An 18,030-nucleotide genomic window follows, 5' to 3' on the forward strand; every position below is an offset into this window, starting at 1 on the left:
ATTTAAAAAACAAATAAAAATTCATTTGCTACTCTTCTGTAATTGAGTACCAAGGGTTGTTAAAACTTATTTTCACAGAACACGTTTCTCTCTCCTGAGGTAATGGAGAATGCAATTCTCAAATGCTATGTTTAAAATTTTTAGGGCAAAGGCCTTGCTCTGGGGTGGGGGCTGTTAAAGTCATTCAACACTTTGTGTTTATTTCATAAAACAGGTTTTTAAAGAGTTGATGTGGCCTCCTCACATCCTCATACAGCTTTCAGTTTTTGCATACTGTTAAATGTCATTATCTCACTTTGAATTTTTGCATTCCTATTGGAGGAACGTTCTTAATTTATCACTAGTTTATAAATTACTAGGGGAGAGAGAGTAGAAGAAAGAATAATGCTTTTACACTGTGTAAAACAATTAACCATTCTGTGTATTTATGGGATAAACAAGAAACATTGACAGTCTTCTATGAGAGTAAGCAAGAGCTCTCTGTGGGGTGCCAGTCTGCTGGCAAAACACATGGCAAGGCATTGCAGAGCATGATGCAAAGCCCAGCAAAGTCAGTGGAATTCTTTCCCGTTACTCCCATGGACTCTGGGCTGAACCCAGATGAGAATCAGAGCCCACAGTGAGGATCAGTCTTGTGAGGAGCCTGTTCCCAGTCAAGCCATGGCTGGAAATGGCTTAAGGAACAGACACTGAACAAGGATGTATGCACAGAGATCTGAAATAATGAGGTGATTAGATGGAAATATGCAAGACAGCCAAATCACATGACTCAAAATCCATTCTGTAAGGATGGGTTTACCTGGAGCATGTTGCCAGTGACTTTTTTTTAAAAAAAAGGCAATTTCTGAGTCAGTATTGGAATGCATGAATCATTGTAATTCAGTAACTGTTTTTGCTGTGATGGACAAGATCCATAAACATGCTTTTTCCTTGGATCATTATATGGGGTTAAGGCAGGTCAGAATTTTGACTGATTCACAGGCTGAATTTCAGACTGAATTTCATCAATTATGTAAAAACTGAAGGCCAGCATTCAGCTGCTGGGAAGCATTTCTATAGGACTGGGCTGCGTGAATTTGGATTCAATTGTTATTTCATTTTATCTGTTTATTTTCTTTTTCTCTGTGTGAAATACCTTTCTGTTGTATACACCAGCAGCCTGACTGGAAAAGGTTAAGGCATTAATTGAGCAAGGTTATTTTATATATATATGTATATGTATGTATATATATTCATGCTAAATAAATATACATTGTATGAATATATATATATGTATATATATTCATTCAAACTAAAAGTAATAATTTTGAAAAATCTGTAGTCAATGTACATTTTTCATGTTGGAAAGCAAGAATGAAAATCTAAGAGAGGTATTTTATTTATTGAGAAGTACTTACACTTTGGTGTGCATTTCTTCTAGGGAACAAAACAGATGCTTTAAAACCTGGAATAAAAATGGAGACTTCCAACCACCTTTATGCCATGAAACATACTTCAAACACTACTAAAAATTGCTCTTTATTAAAACAGTACACGGCTTCCTCCCCCTTTAAAGTGGATAGTTTACATCCTTATCCATCTCTGGCACACAAGTCTGGCCTAACCGCAGTGACTAATATTCAACAAGATTTTTCAGTTCCCTACGGGTATTTTGAATGCAGTACCAAGCAACCTCACGTGGCACCTTACGTTAACTGCAAGAGCTTTGATGTGTCAGTCAAAGATTATACTGGAATTCTGCTGAACGATAAGGTGAATGGAGTGCCACCGCTTCTTCCCGAGGTCACTGCTCCAGGCCCCCCAGTCCACAGAGAGCCCCTGCCCACTATACTTGAACATCATCAGCCAGACAAACAGAATTGTCAGCTTCAGCTGGACACTTCTCCTTCCTCAGAGATGATCAGCTCTTGTGACTCATCAGTACCGCTAAGCTCTTCAGCAAAGGACGCCGTGGGAACCGAAGGTGACTGTTCCCATGGATGCCCGGGGGAAAAGGCCAGCTCCCATCCAGGGCAGATCTGTGACTTCGACTGCGTTGACGAAAAGCAAAACAGTGCACTGGGACAAGCGGCTGATTCTGAAGAAAAGGCTGAGGAATTGTGGTCAGACAGCGAGCACAATTTTTTGGATGATGATATTGGTGGGGTTGCTGTGGCACCTTCTCATGGTTCTATCTTAATTGAATGTGCAAGACGTGAACTCCACGCTACCACACCAATTAAAAAACCCAACCGCAATCATCCCACAAGAATTTCTCTAGTTTTTTACCAACACAAAAATTTAAATGAGCCAAAACATGGTTTAGCCATGTGGGAAGCAAAGATGGCCGAGAGGGCGAGAGAAAAAGAAAAAGAAACGGAACGATTAGGAACGGAGAATCCTGAACTGAACTCTAGCAACAGGAAAGCAAAGCAACCAAGTGAAAACAGAGATATTTTTTATGAAGACAACGAATTCAACCAAATTCCATCCCGCAGAGCATTGACAGTAACCAAGGATAACGTGATCACAGTATCTTCATACGCCCTGACACGAGTGGCAGGGCCCTACAACCATTGGGCGTAGGTGTCGGTGTGGTGTGCCCCTCCTGGTGCAGTTACACGGTGTTTCTTTAAGGTGCTGTTAAAGAACAAGTCTCCTGTCGTTTACTATATGCTCATCTCAACCATTTTAAGGCTGAGGCAAAAACACAAAAAAAAGGGGGGGGGATTTCTTCTTAAACTGTGACTTTAACATTTGGTGGTGCTCAAGCACATTTTAAGCAAAAAAAAGAAAAAAAGTTGTATAGTTTTAATACATTCTAAAAAAAGATTTTGTTTAGGTTATTAACCTTGATTGAATCATTCAGTTTATTACCTTTAGGAATTTATATTTTGGTGCTTTAAATCGTCTGTTTACTACAAAAATCATTTATAGGTATTTTAACAGGTTCACATTTTATGGTGTTAAATCAAATTATACAGTTATAGCTCTACACAGCTCTTGGTGCTTAACCACATCAAACAGTTAAAAATAAATAAGCTGAATTATTACTTCATGGTGCCATTGCTTTAACAACTTCCAACCATTGCTGTATAGTCCAAATTACAGACAAATCTTTTAGAAAACCAATTAATTTTGTTCTTTAGATTCGTCAGTAGAATGAGGTTATTGGTAATGATGGCTGGAAGTTGTTTCTAAGCTGTAAATATATATTTTAAAAGCACTTTCTATTTTTAAAATTAACTTGAAATAGTATAGTATAAGGATCATATTGTCTAAGGTTTGTGCATACTCTACAGAAGAAATGATTTTGTTCTTGCTGTGCAGAGTTCCATGGTGTTACAGCTGCAGGCTGTATGCTGATAGCATATGTGGTTGTGTTTAACTTGCCCTTTTTCACTGAAGATTTTATGTTGCATTTAAACAAACAGTAATGAATTATAGAGCCTTTTTTATTCTTTTTCAAGAGAGTGTACAAACATGAAATGAGGAGATGTCTGGTCAATACGTGTGTTGCTATTGGGAGTTATGAACATTATCTGGTTTTTTAAAAGGCAGCATTTGTTATGGTTTCTTTGAGCAATAAGTGCATCAGTATCATTTGTTTGCAGCATTCTAAGTTAACATGGCAACCAAATGTTCCTAATGCCTCAGGGGTAGGATTGTTTTGGGATAAAAAATACCCCCTAGAGTTGCCTTATTCTATTCTGATTAAAAAAAAAAAAAATTGGGAAAAATACAAAGGAAGTATTGGAAAACTATCAAATTTTTAATATTTAGCAGCAAAGTTTTTGTTAAGAAAAACCTATCTGTAATATTCACCAACTTTCCGAGTTCAATTATTTTGCAGAAATGTTTTGTAAATTTTTGAAGCAATTTATACATTTCACATGGAAAGGGTTGTATCCTTCCTTGAAATTTATGTTCTTCATTTCTGTTGAGAAAGTGACATATCACGAACCGAGTATTTGCTAAACCAGAGGAAAAACAGACACTCCATTGCTTTTAAATACTGTAGCATCCCACTCTTCTTTCTGATTCTCCTCTCCTATGTATTTCTTGTTTAAACTTATTTATTTAAACAAATTACCAAATGACAACATTAGCTAAGGACTGACCTCATCCTGCAACTTCTTCCATGCGAGCCGGCTGGAGCCAGGAGGAGCAGTGATGCCAGGACTCGCTGGGGTCCGAGCGCTGCAGGATCAGGCCCACACACAAAGCTGTCCCCTCCTTCTGCCTCGGCGCCCGCCCTGGCTGGGGATCCTGTAGGTAAAATGAAGTCACTTTTCCAGTGTGGAAACATACTAATAATATACTTGATAATATTATACTGTAGTGGTGCTGTATAGAGGAATACAAACTATCTGGATCTGCTTTATTTAAAGACGAGGTGCTTTTTCCTTGAGAAGCTGAAGTGCAAGAACTCTTATTTACAGTTTCGGTACGAAAAGTACATCAGTGGTGTTTGGAACACATAGTGCCAGTCAGGACCTTGGTGCTACAAATCCTTTGGTGCGGCTGTAGATCCATGAGACTGTTTTCCTGTAGCCAAGTGCAGCGTTTGCAGGAGCCAGGTCTGAAGTAGCAATCGCTATATAATGATCCTGGGTTCAGCTCAACTGATTCCTGTTCAAATTAACCAAGCTATTAATGGCAGAGGATGGAGGAATTGAACCAGTTCTTTGTATCTTACCTATTTTAAGTAAAACCTGTAAAAACCGGGTATGCTGCAAATTTTAGTTCCAAGCTTAATATTAGTTCGAATAGAGGATATGAAGGGATTGTAAATAATGATAAAACAGAACCAATATTATGCCATTGTTTTGTACCAGCAGTTTTATGCTTACTGACTGTGTAATATACAGTATACATCAAATCATTACGGTATTTTGTGTGCCTTAGATTTCCATTTTAAAACTTGTATATTTTTGGTGAGCTGAAGATCTGTAGGAATTGCAGCTGTCCATACAGTCAGTAGTACTGTACATTCCATAGCTGTTCCAGTCATGTATTTGTCCCACCACGTAACAATTCATTTATTGGTTTCACTGATAAGCTCTGACACCTTCAGTTTCTGTAATGCTGTAATTCAGCACTCTCATGTGATAAATTTACTTCACAAAATTGGTAAGCTACAGAGCCATCTCTTTACCTTTTTAAATGTTCATACCATTAAAGTGGATCATTTTTACTTGAATCTTCTCCTACAAATGCCCACATTTAGCTTACTGGAAATTTCAGATAAAAACGTTCCATTGAAAAACCAGCAGCTTCCCTCTAAGAAGTGAGGCACTGAAAGGTGGATCTAAAAGGATCCCTTCAAACCTTTTTATGAAATGGCAGTTCTAACAAAGAAATGTGTATCTTAACATAATACATACTATTAACTGATAGGTGCTAAACTCACAGTTACTACTTCATTAATATTACTTACATGAGAGAAATATATCATCTATACAATAACATATCACCCACGGTGCTCTTTCCTTGGCTGTCTTTCACCTGAACTGCTTTTTAACACATCCTACCAGGCAGGTTGGCCACTTCCACTTCCTGCTGGACATGTAATGGGTTGTGATTTGAGAAGCTGATCCTTTCTGTTGCTGTACTGCAGTATAGAAAATGCAACTATTTACTGGTTTTACAACCCTGTGCTATTTCTTGCAACACTTCAGGATATTTTTCAGTCTCGTACACAAATTGCATTGCTTTCAGTAAGGTTCTCATTTTATAACAGTGTTGATCTCTTAAAATCTTCAACTCTGTGCATGTTCTTTTCTTTGCAGCCCACGCAGCCACTTGTAACTTGCTCTTAGGTTTTAACCCAAGTCCTCTTTGGATAGCCAGTCCAGGAGCTGGATCAAAAATTAAGGCATCTGGCTAGGTCAGACTTGCATGTTTTATTTGATTTCCATCAGCTGGCACAATGTTCTGGGTGAAATCCAGCACGTGGATTCAGGTGTGGGCTGGCAGTGGGGTGTGCTTGTCTCTGGATCATTTTTTACAGTATTCCAGGAAAAACTGTCATGATCCAACATAGGACACCTCTGACTTCCCAGAAGAAATGTATCTCATCCCTTTGTCCACTGGGTCCAGTACCACGACTCTGCTATGAAGGGGAGGAGCAGGGCTTGTTGCAGGACCAGTTCTGTTTGACTCCCTGTGGGAGTCACTGCAGTTGTGTCCAATTAAACAGTGAATTTACTCATTTTTCACATGCTAGTGTATTGCAGGAAATAGAGAGAAATATTTCTGTAAATACTTTAGTCACAAGATCCAGGAAGCTTTTCAAGTCCTTAAAAACACTTGCAGCTTCCAACCTGTAACAGTTGTATTCTGATTTTTTAAGGACTTCTAAGAACCTTAACTGCTGGTGAAAGTCCTTGTGTTACCTATGACAGTGCTTCTCTAGATGTAGCACAGGAAATAACTGTAGCATCTTGAGCAACATTTTATGTTAAGCATGGGTAAATGACAACTTGTCTAGTACTTAAGATTTTTCCTAGCGTACAGCTGTATGGGGTTTTTTAAAGAACTTTTTAATTTCATTGCAGTATTAACTAAATATGGTGGATTAAGGTTGGGTGCTGTTCACACTGCTGCAGCCCTGCTGACTGCAAAGTGTTCATTCATCAAGTTTTCCTGCAATTTCCATATTTAATTGGATGGGTATGGACAACATCTGTGTCAACTCAGAGGTCAATCCTGCTCTTTCAGTTCCCATGCAACTTCTCTAATATTGCAATTAACTCTGTTTATCAAGTGGTCATCAGCTTTGTAATCCATTTTAAATATATGGTTGTTTCTTTTCCACAGAAATCCTGTAATTTCTAGGCTATCAGAAGGAAATAGCTGTGCTTTCAGATACATGAAAAACATAACTGCATGGTCACTTTCATGCTTTGTGTATGCTAACACCAGTTAGATTCAGGCAGTGTGGGACAAACTCTTTCAGGCTTCTTGTGGTCACTGAAATTCAGATAAGGGTCTTTGTGAGGTCTACTCCATAAAACTGTGTTTTATTTCTTGTGTGAAAACTGTCTGCCAAGCTGTGACCTGTGATGATCTGCTCTTCAGTAGCAATTAGAGATGAGGAACAGTCCAATCACATTTGGGAATTCCTGCTTTATCAGGTGTTGATCTGACTTGCAGGAGGAAGTGTGGAGGGAATATCTTTCCACTGATTATTGTGACAACATGGTACTGCACTGCAATGTCTGTGTCACAGCACTGCTCTAACCAGTGAGATGTTTTGTTGTGGGTATTATGTGCAAATTCACCTCTTTGCACAGTTCCTTCCACGGGCAGAAATCTCTCCTTTGGTCTCTGCCTGGTTTAAAAAAATACCAAAAGAAGGCAAGAGCTGGCCTCTTTTTGATAGGCATAGACAAACAAGGTAGCAAGCACTGCTGCCCTCTGCCACCATCAAGATGGAGAACACAGAAAGCTGATGGGATGCTGGTTGGACTTGATGGTCTTTAAGGTCCTTTCCAACCTTAATGATTCTCTGCACAGCGTAAATAAATCACAGGCAAAGTTGTGAAGGTACAATTGGTTTTTGAGTCAATCTTCTATGTACGTGTAGTTGCCATGGTACTTCTTTATACTAACACTTCTTTTGGTCCATCTGACTTTAAATTCAGTAGCTTATTTTATTTAGTCTGTGACACACTTACATTCTCCTTGAATCTAAAACAGTGACCAGGGTCAAAAATCTAGAGGATATGGCTACTTAATTCTTAACAGTTCAGGAAGCGTTTTCAGTCTCTTCTGGGACTACCTGATGTTTAGTCAGTCTTCACAGGTTGTCTACATGCTGCTTTAGGATGTTGCTACAAAATTATAATTACAGAAAGGAAAGAGTTTTACATTCAGGGTTTCCTGAAGGACCAAGGATTTCTAATAGTAGAACCTGATCAGGCACCAGGATGCATATGGATCACTTCCTCTAAGGAGTGGTTGAATATATGCTGTGTTTATTACTTCCCTGTAAAGCTTCTTTGGTTCTCTTAGAGAAGAGGCAAAACTTTTTAATACTGTCACATACCTGACTAAATTATGAAGACTTAGTTCTATGTGGTGCTGTGTTGTCTCCCTGAAAAACACTTAATATGGCTAGTGTTGATTAGTAGGTATCACTTTCTACTCTGTACAGGTGACAGTGGGTACTCCAGCCACCTTTCTCACTCCATGTCCTTTCTGGATCATCAGCTGTGGTTAGCTATGGTCAGTTAGTGCTGGCTCACTTTGTCACCTGCTCTGGATGCTTTCAATGCTTGTAACTACTCCAGAAGTTTTTCCCTTGGCAGATCTGCTTCAGCACTCACCATTAGCAGCACGGCTGTCAGCCTGCCCATGAGTGCCCCTGCACACTGTCCTGTGTATGGAAATCAGCCATCTTCATCTCAGGAATGTCACATGAATCTGTTCTCCTTGGGACTCTCCCCCTAAAATCCATTTATTTCAGTCACCTGGAACAGGCTGCCAGGAGAGTTTGTGTATGTGCCCCATCCCTGGAAGTGTCCCAGGCCAGGTTGGACAGGGCTTCAAGTAACCTGGTGGAGTGGAATGGGGGGCAGGGGGTTGGAAAGAGGTGAGCTTTAAGGTCCATTCTGACCCAAACCAGTCTGATTCCTTAATCTTATATTCTATAGGTGACAGTTCTAGGGCTTTTACTTCACATTTTCTGTATCATACAGAGCCTAGAATATCACAGTTGGGATTTTTTTAAAGTCTGGTAGAGATGGACAATTCATAATCTGTCACAATCACTGTTTTTATGCTTTTTAAATCAAATAATCAGTTTTCCAGTTAATGTTCAGATTTTTTGATGTAGTTGTTACAATCTGTACTGCAAGACTAGAAAACCATCATCCCCTGAGAAGGAAAAGTCATTCCTTCTCAGAGCACAGGATTTTCTCATGTTGGTAGCATCTCTGTGTTCTCTTGTCTTTCAAGTCACTTTTAACAGCTCTGCTCAATTCCTGACATGCGACAGCTGCTGCAGCCCCTGCATGACTGCAAGAGCAGGAGTGTTTCTTTACATCTTCTTTAAACCTTAGATCAGTCTTTGTGAGATATCCAAGTGTTTATGTAAGATAAATGCCTGAACTAACACAGGACTGCTTGGAAAAAAGATGTTCTTCCTTCTCTGACAAAAAATGGAATGGAAAGAGCTTGAGAAGAAAACAATTAAGGTGGTTACTGCCTTTTATTGAAGGGTATTGAGGTGTCAGCATTGCTGTTTCTTTGTCTTTCTGAGAATAAGGACTTTAGGATTCTTTTTCCAATCCAGTTCCCTAGTTCACCATCCCAACAATTGCTCATGGTGTTTAATCATGTACTGCTAAGCTTCAGTTTTAAAAGATACAAGATGCTTCTTGATGCTGTATCCTTAATTCTTCCAGACAGTGTCTTTTCCTTTCTTCTTCCACTGGGCCATTACACATGGCATTTTTCCACACACACTTTTATTCAAATGCCAGAATCTTCCAACAGCAACTTGCAGTGAGTGCAAGACTGGGGTGCTAAATAAGGTGAAGGTGACTCGCTTTGGTGTGACTGATCAACGGTGCTTTTTTCGACACTTTGCACACCTTACAGACATTCCTCACAAAGTCACAGAGCGCAGGTGTACACCTCAAAAACCGCACATGTAGGGAGGACGGGTTTGGCATTTCAGCTACAAGTTTAAGAGTTACCAGTTACAGCAGATGGACTGTGTTCCCAAGATATGCTGTTGCAGAGGAGCAAAGGAACTGCTAGTTTTGATGTTCAGTAGTGCAGTTGTTGCCACAGAACGTTTTAATGCTGTTGTGGAAAGTTTTGTGACCTGGTCAATATTTTACATGTATATCTGTATTTTTATTATATTGTAATGGAAAAGGGGTCTAGGGTTTGGGAGTTGTCTTAAAGTAAGAATGGAAGCCCTGATTGTCATTTATACTACTGTCCTTTGTATTCCATTGGAAGGATAAAGGGGCCTTAAATGGATGTCACTTTAGCTTACATCCTCTGGAGTATCCCATCACACTGATCAGAGTATAAAAGGTCAGTAGTATAAATAAAAACAGTTACTAAATTATTGATTTGTACAATCATCTGAAATAAATTTCATTGTATCCTTACTGTGCATATACTGGCCAGTAACATCCAGATTGTTCTTAGTTTAGAAATACAGGTTGAAGAGAGACCTGCTTGGGTTTTACCAGGTTTTAAATATTTGTTTATATTGGCTGTCCTTTGCCCAACAATGTGGTAAAAGATTTGTACCTGTAGGTAATGGCCAGCCCAGAAATTTCACCAAATTGTCAAAAATGCTATTTTTATGGTAATTTTTCTTAAAATACTTGCTGCCCTTTATCATAACTTGGATCCCTTTTACTTGATGATATAAACTGGGGTTGTGACAATCTACTGAACTTCCTTCTGTCCTGACTTCACACCCAGCAGAGTGTGCGGTGTTGTGTGCTGTTGTCGCACTCTGCTGAGTTTGGGGACACAAAATTAAAGCCAACACTTTCTGCCTTCCCTGACTGTGGTGCTACTTGCCAGGGAAAACCCTGGCATTGCTCTGCATGCCCGAGTCCTGCAGAGCTCCCCTTGCTGCCCATGGAAGCTTTATGTAAACAACAGCCCCTGCTACATTGCAGTTATGCAATGCAAACTTCTCGTTCAAAAAAAAATTTGAGGAAAAGGAAATATTCTTTCCTTCTTAAACTTTTACACTGCAGTGATACTGCAGAGCCTAATGAGAACAGATTTTGTGGCAGCTTTGAGAATGACTGTCTAATCTGTGCAACTCAAAAGGCAGCAGCTGAACTTCATGAAGCTCTCGTCCTCTAAATGAAAATACAATTGTAGTCAAGAGGAACAAATGGGATATGCCAGTACTGCTAAAAGAAAGCCAGTTCCAACCAATGCAAATATTCATACATTTCAGTCTTTACCAGTGAATTATTCTACAATTATTTTTCAGTTTGGAAGAGGCAGCTCTTCATAATGTGACAATATCACGCCAGGTCACAAGTACTGATTCAAAATTTATTGTCATTAAGAAAGAATATAAATATGTAAGGACATGCCGTACTGAAATGCTATGGCTAATGAATTCCTTCCTGCTTTTGGAAGATAAAACATTAACAATATGCCAAAGCAAAAGATAAAAAGAGTCATGGGTTTTTTTTTTTTCCTTCTCTCTTCTTTTCAATCTTTCCTTTCTTTCCTCGGGATGCATTTGATACTTATTTTTCAACTTTAAATTTGAGGTTTTATTCCCAGTTACCAATGTACTGTATTGAAATCTGGAACATAAAAGTAACAATTTCAAGCAAAAGATGATGTACAGGGAGAAAAAAATCAGAAAGAAAAAGCACTTCATTATGTCACAGTATTTACAGGAGAAAGTGTAAAAATTACTTATTTTCTAAAAAACAACATTTGGGGCCTGATTCTTTCCTAGTATAACTGAGCACAGCACCCTGAGGCTGGTGGAGCTGGGCATGGTTATGCTAGCTGAGAAACTGAACCTTAAAATCTTCTTTGCAGACAAGGGAACCCTTACCAGCAGTACTTGAAGACTTGTGAGTTGTGACTGCATGTTACTTGAAAGATCTAATTAAGCTATGTTTTTTGGTGCAAGCAGTTGTTGTACATGATTTCATGTTTATGTAGCAAGATGCATTGAAATGTTGATACTAGTATTGAAACATACATGTAAAAATTGTCGTTGTGGAAATTGTCTGTTCTGTTCTATTTTTCTTGTGTGTCTCATCTGTTTAGAACGTAAACTTTCTTTTTTTTTTTTATTGTCCTAACTGAATAAGGCTAAATGAATACTGTAATTGAAAATATATTTTAAATCTTGTCATGAGTTTTTAAAAAGACTATTACAAATTGTATCATTCCTGATTACACAGAACTTTGTGGGTGGTTTTAAATAAATTTTATACTTCTATTTTGCACTTAGTCGTCTAATTTTTCTTTCCTGCTCTTAGCAATAATAACCACTGTCACGTGTAGAAATGTATTTGTTAATTATTAACAGGAGCTACAGGGGCTTCACCCAAAAAGTCAGCAGGTTTCTGCACTAGAAGGGGACAGGCATAAATCCAGTGCCTGTTCTCAGTCTGCCTCTGCTTCAGGCTGGACTGACCTGTGCCCAGAGAAGCAGCCAGAAAATCTGAACTTCATTTTCTGGCTAAAAAGGACAAAACAGTTTGTGAACACATCTGTACAGCGTCTCTTTTTGCTACCTGTCTGGCCGAGCAAGCTAATGGGAATCATTTACTGTGGTATTTAATTACCAGCCACTGGAAATATTTCAGGTTTTATCTGCTGCAGATCAGAGTGGGTATGGTTGGGGGTTTTTTGTCAAAACAGACCTCAGCACTAGCCTGCTTTACTGACACTGTAGTGCACAACAATACTAAACAGAACCCCTGTTGTTTAGACCTGAAGAAAAGGAGAAATACAACTCTTGACTCTTTTCCTGCTTTACTACATGCAGCAGCAAAATAATAAGCAAAAATAATCTTCCAGGTAACCAGAATCTCCTAGAGAGCAGCAAAATGCTGGTACCCTCTGGCTTTCACCAATGCCCTGGAAAGAAACTCTATTGTGTGATATGGTACATCTAATTCCTGTGGGGTGGATGTGATCATCCAACAGGGAGGCCTTGACCCTCCAATGTAAGCTGCTCTTTTAGAGGATAATTGCCACCGCTGGGGTTTTATGGCAACATCTCCCAGGCTGCCCCAGGCCCTCTCTGCACTGCAGAACTGCACTATTAAGTCCTTGTTCAACAGAGCCACACATTCCAGGGTTCAATGTCAGAGTCAGGAACCCCCAGCACAGGTGTCTTAAGAAAAGCACATGGATTTTGAAAGGCACTTCAAGCCTTGGACCAGACCCAAGAACATCACTGCTGAGGAAGAGCTAGTGATGAGAAACATTGCCCAGGTCCTTTTAAGGTACTGCCAGCCACCTGCCCATTGCCTCCCCCTGGCATTCCCACCAGGCAGTGTGATCCCAGTCAGAGCTGCATCTCCTCATAGATCATGGAGTGTGTTACAGAGAGGTATGAAAATGTACCTTCACCTCCACCTTATGAAAACAAAACTAAACCAGATTTACCTGCCCCAGCATCCCAGTTGCCAGAAGTTAGTTTACCACCTAGAGATGGCTTCAGTGCTTTTTTTATATCCTGGATTTCTGATCTACATTATACAAGGTAACAGAATATTGGTGTAGTACAGTTTGTTGCTTTTACATTCTTACGCCTTAGATTGCAGTTCCTACTAAAATGGTGTTAATTGTTAACAATTAAGCTGCAAAATAAGCTTTTTTGCTGGTGCTATAGTTAAAAGCTTTCTCTAGTACTGCTACACTGCTACAGATCATAGAATGCCAGGATTTGCTGTTCAACAGTGCCAAATGTTGGTCACTGCTGTTGAGAGTTAATATTTAACACAGAGTATTAGTTTGCATTCAAAAGGGTATTCATCAAAATATTGGGGTTTCTGTGTACTCTGTCTATCAGAACAAACAACATATTCAAATGTTATTTAAACACAAGCAAGGTATTGCTTCAATTAGTGTTTTGGTTCAGGACGCGGCCTAGATAGTCTAAAATAAAATACCAGCAATCCCCATCTGTGTTTTTAATCTTAGACAAACTGAGAAAGTATTTAAAATGTGGAAATTTAAACCTGGCTATTTCAATAACCATTGGCTGGAGCACAATTCCCAGGATGGGTCTCCAATTCCATGTCCAGTCTGTTTACTTCTGGATACTCTTTTGTGAGATATACCACTCATGCAAACCCCTTCCCTTCAATGCTTAGTGCTTGAATCCTTGAAAATGTCCATGTCTTTCTACACCAGGCCAAGAATCACTCACAGTCCTGCTGTACCATGTGTCCCTCTCCATTTGTAACATAACTGGGTAACCCTTTTATGCTGTTTGATCCTAAAGGAGTCCTAAATTGCTGCTAGAGGCATGATGTAGCCTTTTTTTTCAGCTCAGAACAGCAAAACCTTTGTTTCCTGTAGTGTAAAAAGTCAGCAGTTCAGTTTCTTCTTTACACATAGCTGCCGTTTTTGCATGAGAGTGACTGACTCCCTTCACTTGAGGAATCCCTTCAGGGAAATGAAGGCCTAAGCCAGTGCTTCACCAAGCAAACACTCTGGTGCTGGACCCAACTCCCACAACAGCAGAAAGCCTTGTAAGGACTCACTTGGACTGTGGCTCCTACAGATTTGAAGGGTGGGATTTGTTGATTTTTTGTACTGTTGCAAATTATCTTGTTCTATGAGGGTAAGAGGCTGTAAGTGGTTCAGGTGTGCCACTGCCTAACAATCCTCCTTAGGCCGTAGCTCTGCTACTCACAGACATTTAAAACCAGAAAGAAACCCCAAGGGTGTTGTGTGTAAAGGGCTCACCAGCAAACCTGTCAAGTGCCAGAGGCTCTGGAACCCCAGAAGAATACAGGCAAGTATTCCCTGAATATGCAACTGCTATTGCATCTGAGCAGAGTACAGATCTGCTTCAGTCGTGCTCCTTTGCTGTCTCCCACTGCAGGAGGCCTTACCTGGGCTCTTGCTGCACACAGAAGTTCTCAGGATGCTCCTGTTCTCCTCCTGTGCATTAAACATGAGTCTGTGCACTCAGCTGTCCTGCACCAGGGCCTGTGTCTGTCTGTCCTGCAGATCCGAGAGAGGACTGTGCTCTGCTGTGGGAGGAGGCTGAGCACTGCCAGCAGTGGTGGAAGGGAAATGGGTTCTCAGCTCTCCATCTGCTTCTCAAGCAACGGAACTGAGATTTTAAAGGCAGTCAGGATTTTTCTTTCTCTTGCTCTTCTCCATGGCCTGTCTAAGGATGTACCTTTACTCTGGCTTTCATATGGCTGGCTTACCCCAAGACTGTAAGGGGAGAGCTGAGAAGTCTTTGCTGTGTGTGCAGTCAAACCCAATACACTTAGAAAAACAAACCCAGGGCCTTCCGGAAGGTACTGAGGGTTTGAATACAAGTCAGACTGGGTAAGAGAAAAGGAATCCTTAAAACTTATGCCTTTATGAAAAGCCACTGTTCTTGTGGTTCCTGGGCAAGGTGAATTACATCTCTTTTTTTAAATGTGATGTTCACAGATCACTCCAGGTTGGTGGGGACCTCACACCATCACCTGGCCCCACCTTTTGTGGAAAAGAAAGCCTAGGTGGGATTTTCTAGCCCACTGCACAGCTGTGTCTGGAGAACTTCCATTGATGGGGACTCTCAATTGCTCTAACTGAAAAAAAAATTCTCTTTTATGAAGATGAAAAAATTTCCCTGTGCTTCTAGTGTCTATTACCTACAAAATAATTAAGAATTACTTTATTTGTGCTATGACATTTTTACTCATTTAAAACTTGGTCAGAAGTCTGTTCTCAATGCATTTAATTTTATTGCAATACAGCAGACCACAAAAGCCTTTCTGGTCTTACCATGGGACTCTTAAAAACAAACAAATAAACAAACAATCTTTACAGCTGAACCTGAGCAGGTTGGTTTAATTTTGTTATGTCCTTCCTGTATTCTTGAGGGGTCTGGCCAGTTTAGAATCATTTTGTGAAAAACTTTGTATAACAGTATGTAATCAAGTTCAGTTTTTTATATTGATTATTAAATTTCAGTACTGACTGTGTCCCATGCTTGGCAAAGTGTGAAGTGCATATGGCTGCAGTCAGAAAGACTACGAGAGAAAGTTTTGTGCACAAAAAAATCCATAATAATTTGTTTAGATGCTTACATGCTGCACTTTATTACAATTTAATCATCAAAAAAGACATTAACTGGACATATCTAGAAATGTAAATATGTGTTTGATTCTCTCTGAATAATCTCTTCTGGCCTTCTGAAGAGAACAAATAAACAACCCCATCAAGAGCTGCAAAAATCAGGTTGCAGTAGGGACAGGTTTAGATCTGCAAATTAATTCAGAAATTGAACACAATGCATGGAAATGTATTTCCAACAAGAACATGGGAAAATATATATAATAATTTTTCATCTTCAAAATGGAGTGAAGTATCTAAGATACCTGAAACTAGTTTCATTCTGCCTGATGCAGGAAAATATCACAGTAGTTCTGTTGCTGCTGTACAGGGACAACTGTTTGGGGCTTAATTTTTGTGTAAAGGACACTCTCTAAGAGGTGTTCAGTCATAATGCATTGATTATGGTATTGAATTCTCTAACTCAGTTCTACTAAGTTCTCCTCTTATTGCTTTTCCAGTCATCTTTGTTAAATGTACTAATTGTGCAAAAACATTTGTGATGTTCTTTGATTATAAACTCTAAAAATTATCATTTCTCCCCACAATACCCTCAGCAGATTCTGAACTCCTGTAGCCACCAGAAAAGCTGGAAGCAACAATTTGCTTTATGGTTTCGCCTTCTAATTTGTATCTTTTTCTCAACCTGCCTCATTATTAAGGTAATTTGTAGAAATCTCATGTATTTCAGACTTCTGTCCTCACATCAATTTTGGATTAAATTGTCCAATGCACTTAAAGATATTCTGGGGGCCTAGAATTATTTTAACAAGACTAGAAGTGCATGTATTTTTTCACTGCCACTTCCATGACAACTGTATTTCATCACAACAGCGTGGCTTGTCTGGAGTAGAGGATACAGAGACCTCAACGATTCAGAAGGAATCATTAGTGTACTAAAAATGGCAGTGGCAAAATCTGCCTGGTAATGGTAGCAGTGTGTATCTGGAAAGGAGAAAGCACACAAAATATTCTGCTTGAGGTACAGGAGATGAGGATTGTGGATCCTGTGAGCTTCTGAGGCTTTCTTGGAGAGCCTTTACTGTCTGATAAAAAGACCCTGGGGCAGAAGAGTGAAGAATAGAGCTACTTCAATATACTCTGATATTCACTGACAATTACTTTTTACTTTAATACAATTTTGCCATTGTCCTTTTCACATACGGTGTGGGAGAAAGTCCTGCAACCTTTTAAACATTAAATCTTATCTCCAGGTCGAAGGGTACAGATTCTGCTTCAGTCAACTGACTGTGCTGGATGGAGTTATGCCAGGAAGAAACAAGGTTTAAAATGTGTAGACTTGAAAAGAACTATGCTACTGAATGTGAAACATCTAGACCCTCATCTAATTTGAAATATATTTTAAACATCAACGGCAGACCTGTCTTTATATATTATTAAGTACCAAATGCTGGCAAAAATTTACTTGCACCTGGTGATCTGCTTCTTTATCTAGATGCCGTCCTACAACATAATCTGCCTCACTGCAAGTGAGTTTGATGTTGCTGCTTCTCAGGACTTTATTCCTTCACCAACTTCTATTTTTAATGACAATGTAACACTTCGAAGTCCTATTTGCATTTACTAAGTGCGTCTTGCTGACTTACTCTCAAGTGAACGTAGGAATTCATGTGTCTATTTCACTTCAAAACAAACTCGTGTGAAAAATTATTTATGTGATCGGCAGCTTTTTGTAACAACGCCAAGGTCATGGGATCAATCAATGCCTACATGAATCGGCCACTCACTTGAAGAGCTAGACTCGACGATTCTGTCAAGTCCTTTCCAACTCAGACTAAGAAAGAAGAGAAATTACTCTTGCCCAGAACTCCTGAACTACTTACTGCACTGGTCCTGGCCGCAATTTCCGTTTCAAAGCACCTTAAGAGCTTTGATGCGCCTCTGGTGCGTCTGCTCTGCCTTCACCTCAGATGACTCCCTTCCCCCCCATTACAGAACTGCCCGAGCGTTTGTGCGCCTACAGCCGGCTATCAGGGGAGCGGGACGGGGCTGAGGGCTGCCCCTCTCCTGCGGCGATGCGGCACCGTGAGGTGTCCTGGGGTGTGTCTGAGCACTGACGAGCCGCCGGTGGGGCGGAGAGGGAGCCCCCAGAGGTCCCAGCCGGCGCCAGCCCCGCGGCTCCCTCAGGCCCGTCCCGCCGCAAGATGGAGGCGCCTCGGCCCCGCCCGCGCCCGCCTCGCCCAAGATGGCGGCGGGGCCCCTCCCTCGAGC

At 40.1% G+C, this 18,030-nt stretch overlaps 1 protein-coding gene and 1 long non-coding RNA gene across 16 annotated transcripts in view; one reads left to right on the plus strand and one right to left on the minus strand.

Moving 5' to 3' along the window:
* Positions 1–4,872, plus strand: part of TET1 (tet methylcytosine dioxygenase 1) — an 88,950-nt gene extending 84,078 nt beyond the window's left edge. For 12 of the 13 annotated variants that reach the window (XM_086900115.1, XM_086900123.1, XM_086900118.1 and 9 more), the window contains one exon: positions 1,421–4,872. In XM_086900115.1, the coding sequence (XP_086756241.1) occupies positions 1,421–2,565 (1,145 nt within the window). In that variant the 3' untranslated portion in view covers positions 2,566–4,872. The remainder of the gene's footprint in view (positions 1–1,420) is intronic. The other variant, XM_086900126.1, reaches the window with a different exon arrangement.
* The window catches only part of LOC111931502 (uncharacterized), a 53,214-nt gene extending 35,194 nt beyond the window's left edge, over positions 1–18,020 (minus strand). For all 3 annotated transcript variants that reach the window (XR_002865569.2, XR_002865568.2, XR_002865571.2), the window contains exons 1-2: positions 17,643–18,020; positions 4,101–4,248 (exon numbers count right to left, since the gene is read on the minus strand). This is a non-coding gene — a long non-coding RNA (uncharacterized LOC111931502). The remainder of the gene's footprint in view (positions 1–4,100; positions 4,249–17,642) is intronic.
* Between the last annotated feature and the right edge of the window lie 10 nt (positions 18,021–18,030).

The sequence above is a fragment of the Cyanistes caeruleus genome, chromosome 8 (genome assembly GCF_971803275.1).
Source record: "Cyanistes caeruleus chromosome 8, bCyaCae1.hap1.1, whole genome shotgun sequence".
Taxonomy (NCBI): domain Eukaryota; kingdom Metazoa; phylum Chordata; class Aves; order Passeriformes; family Paridae; genus Cyanistes; species Cyanistes caeruleus.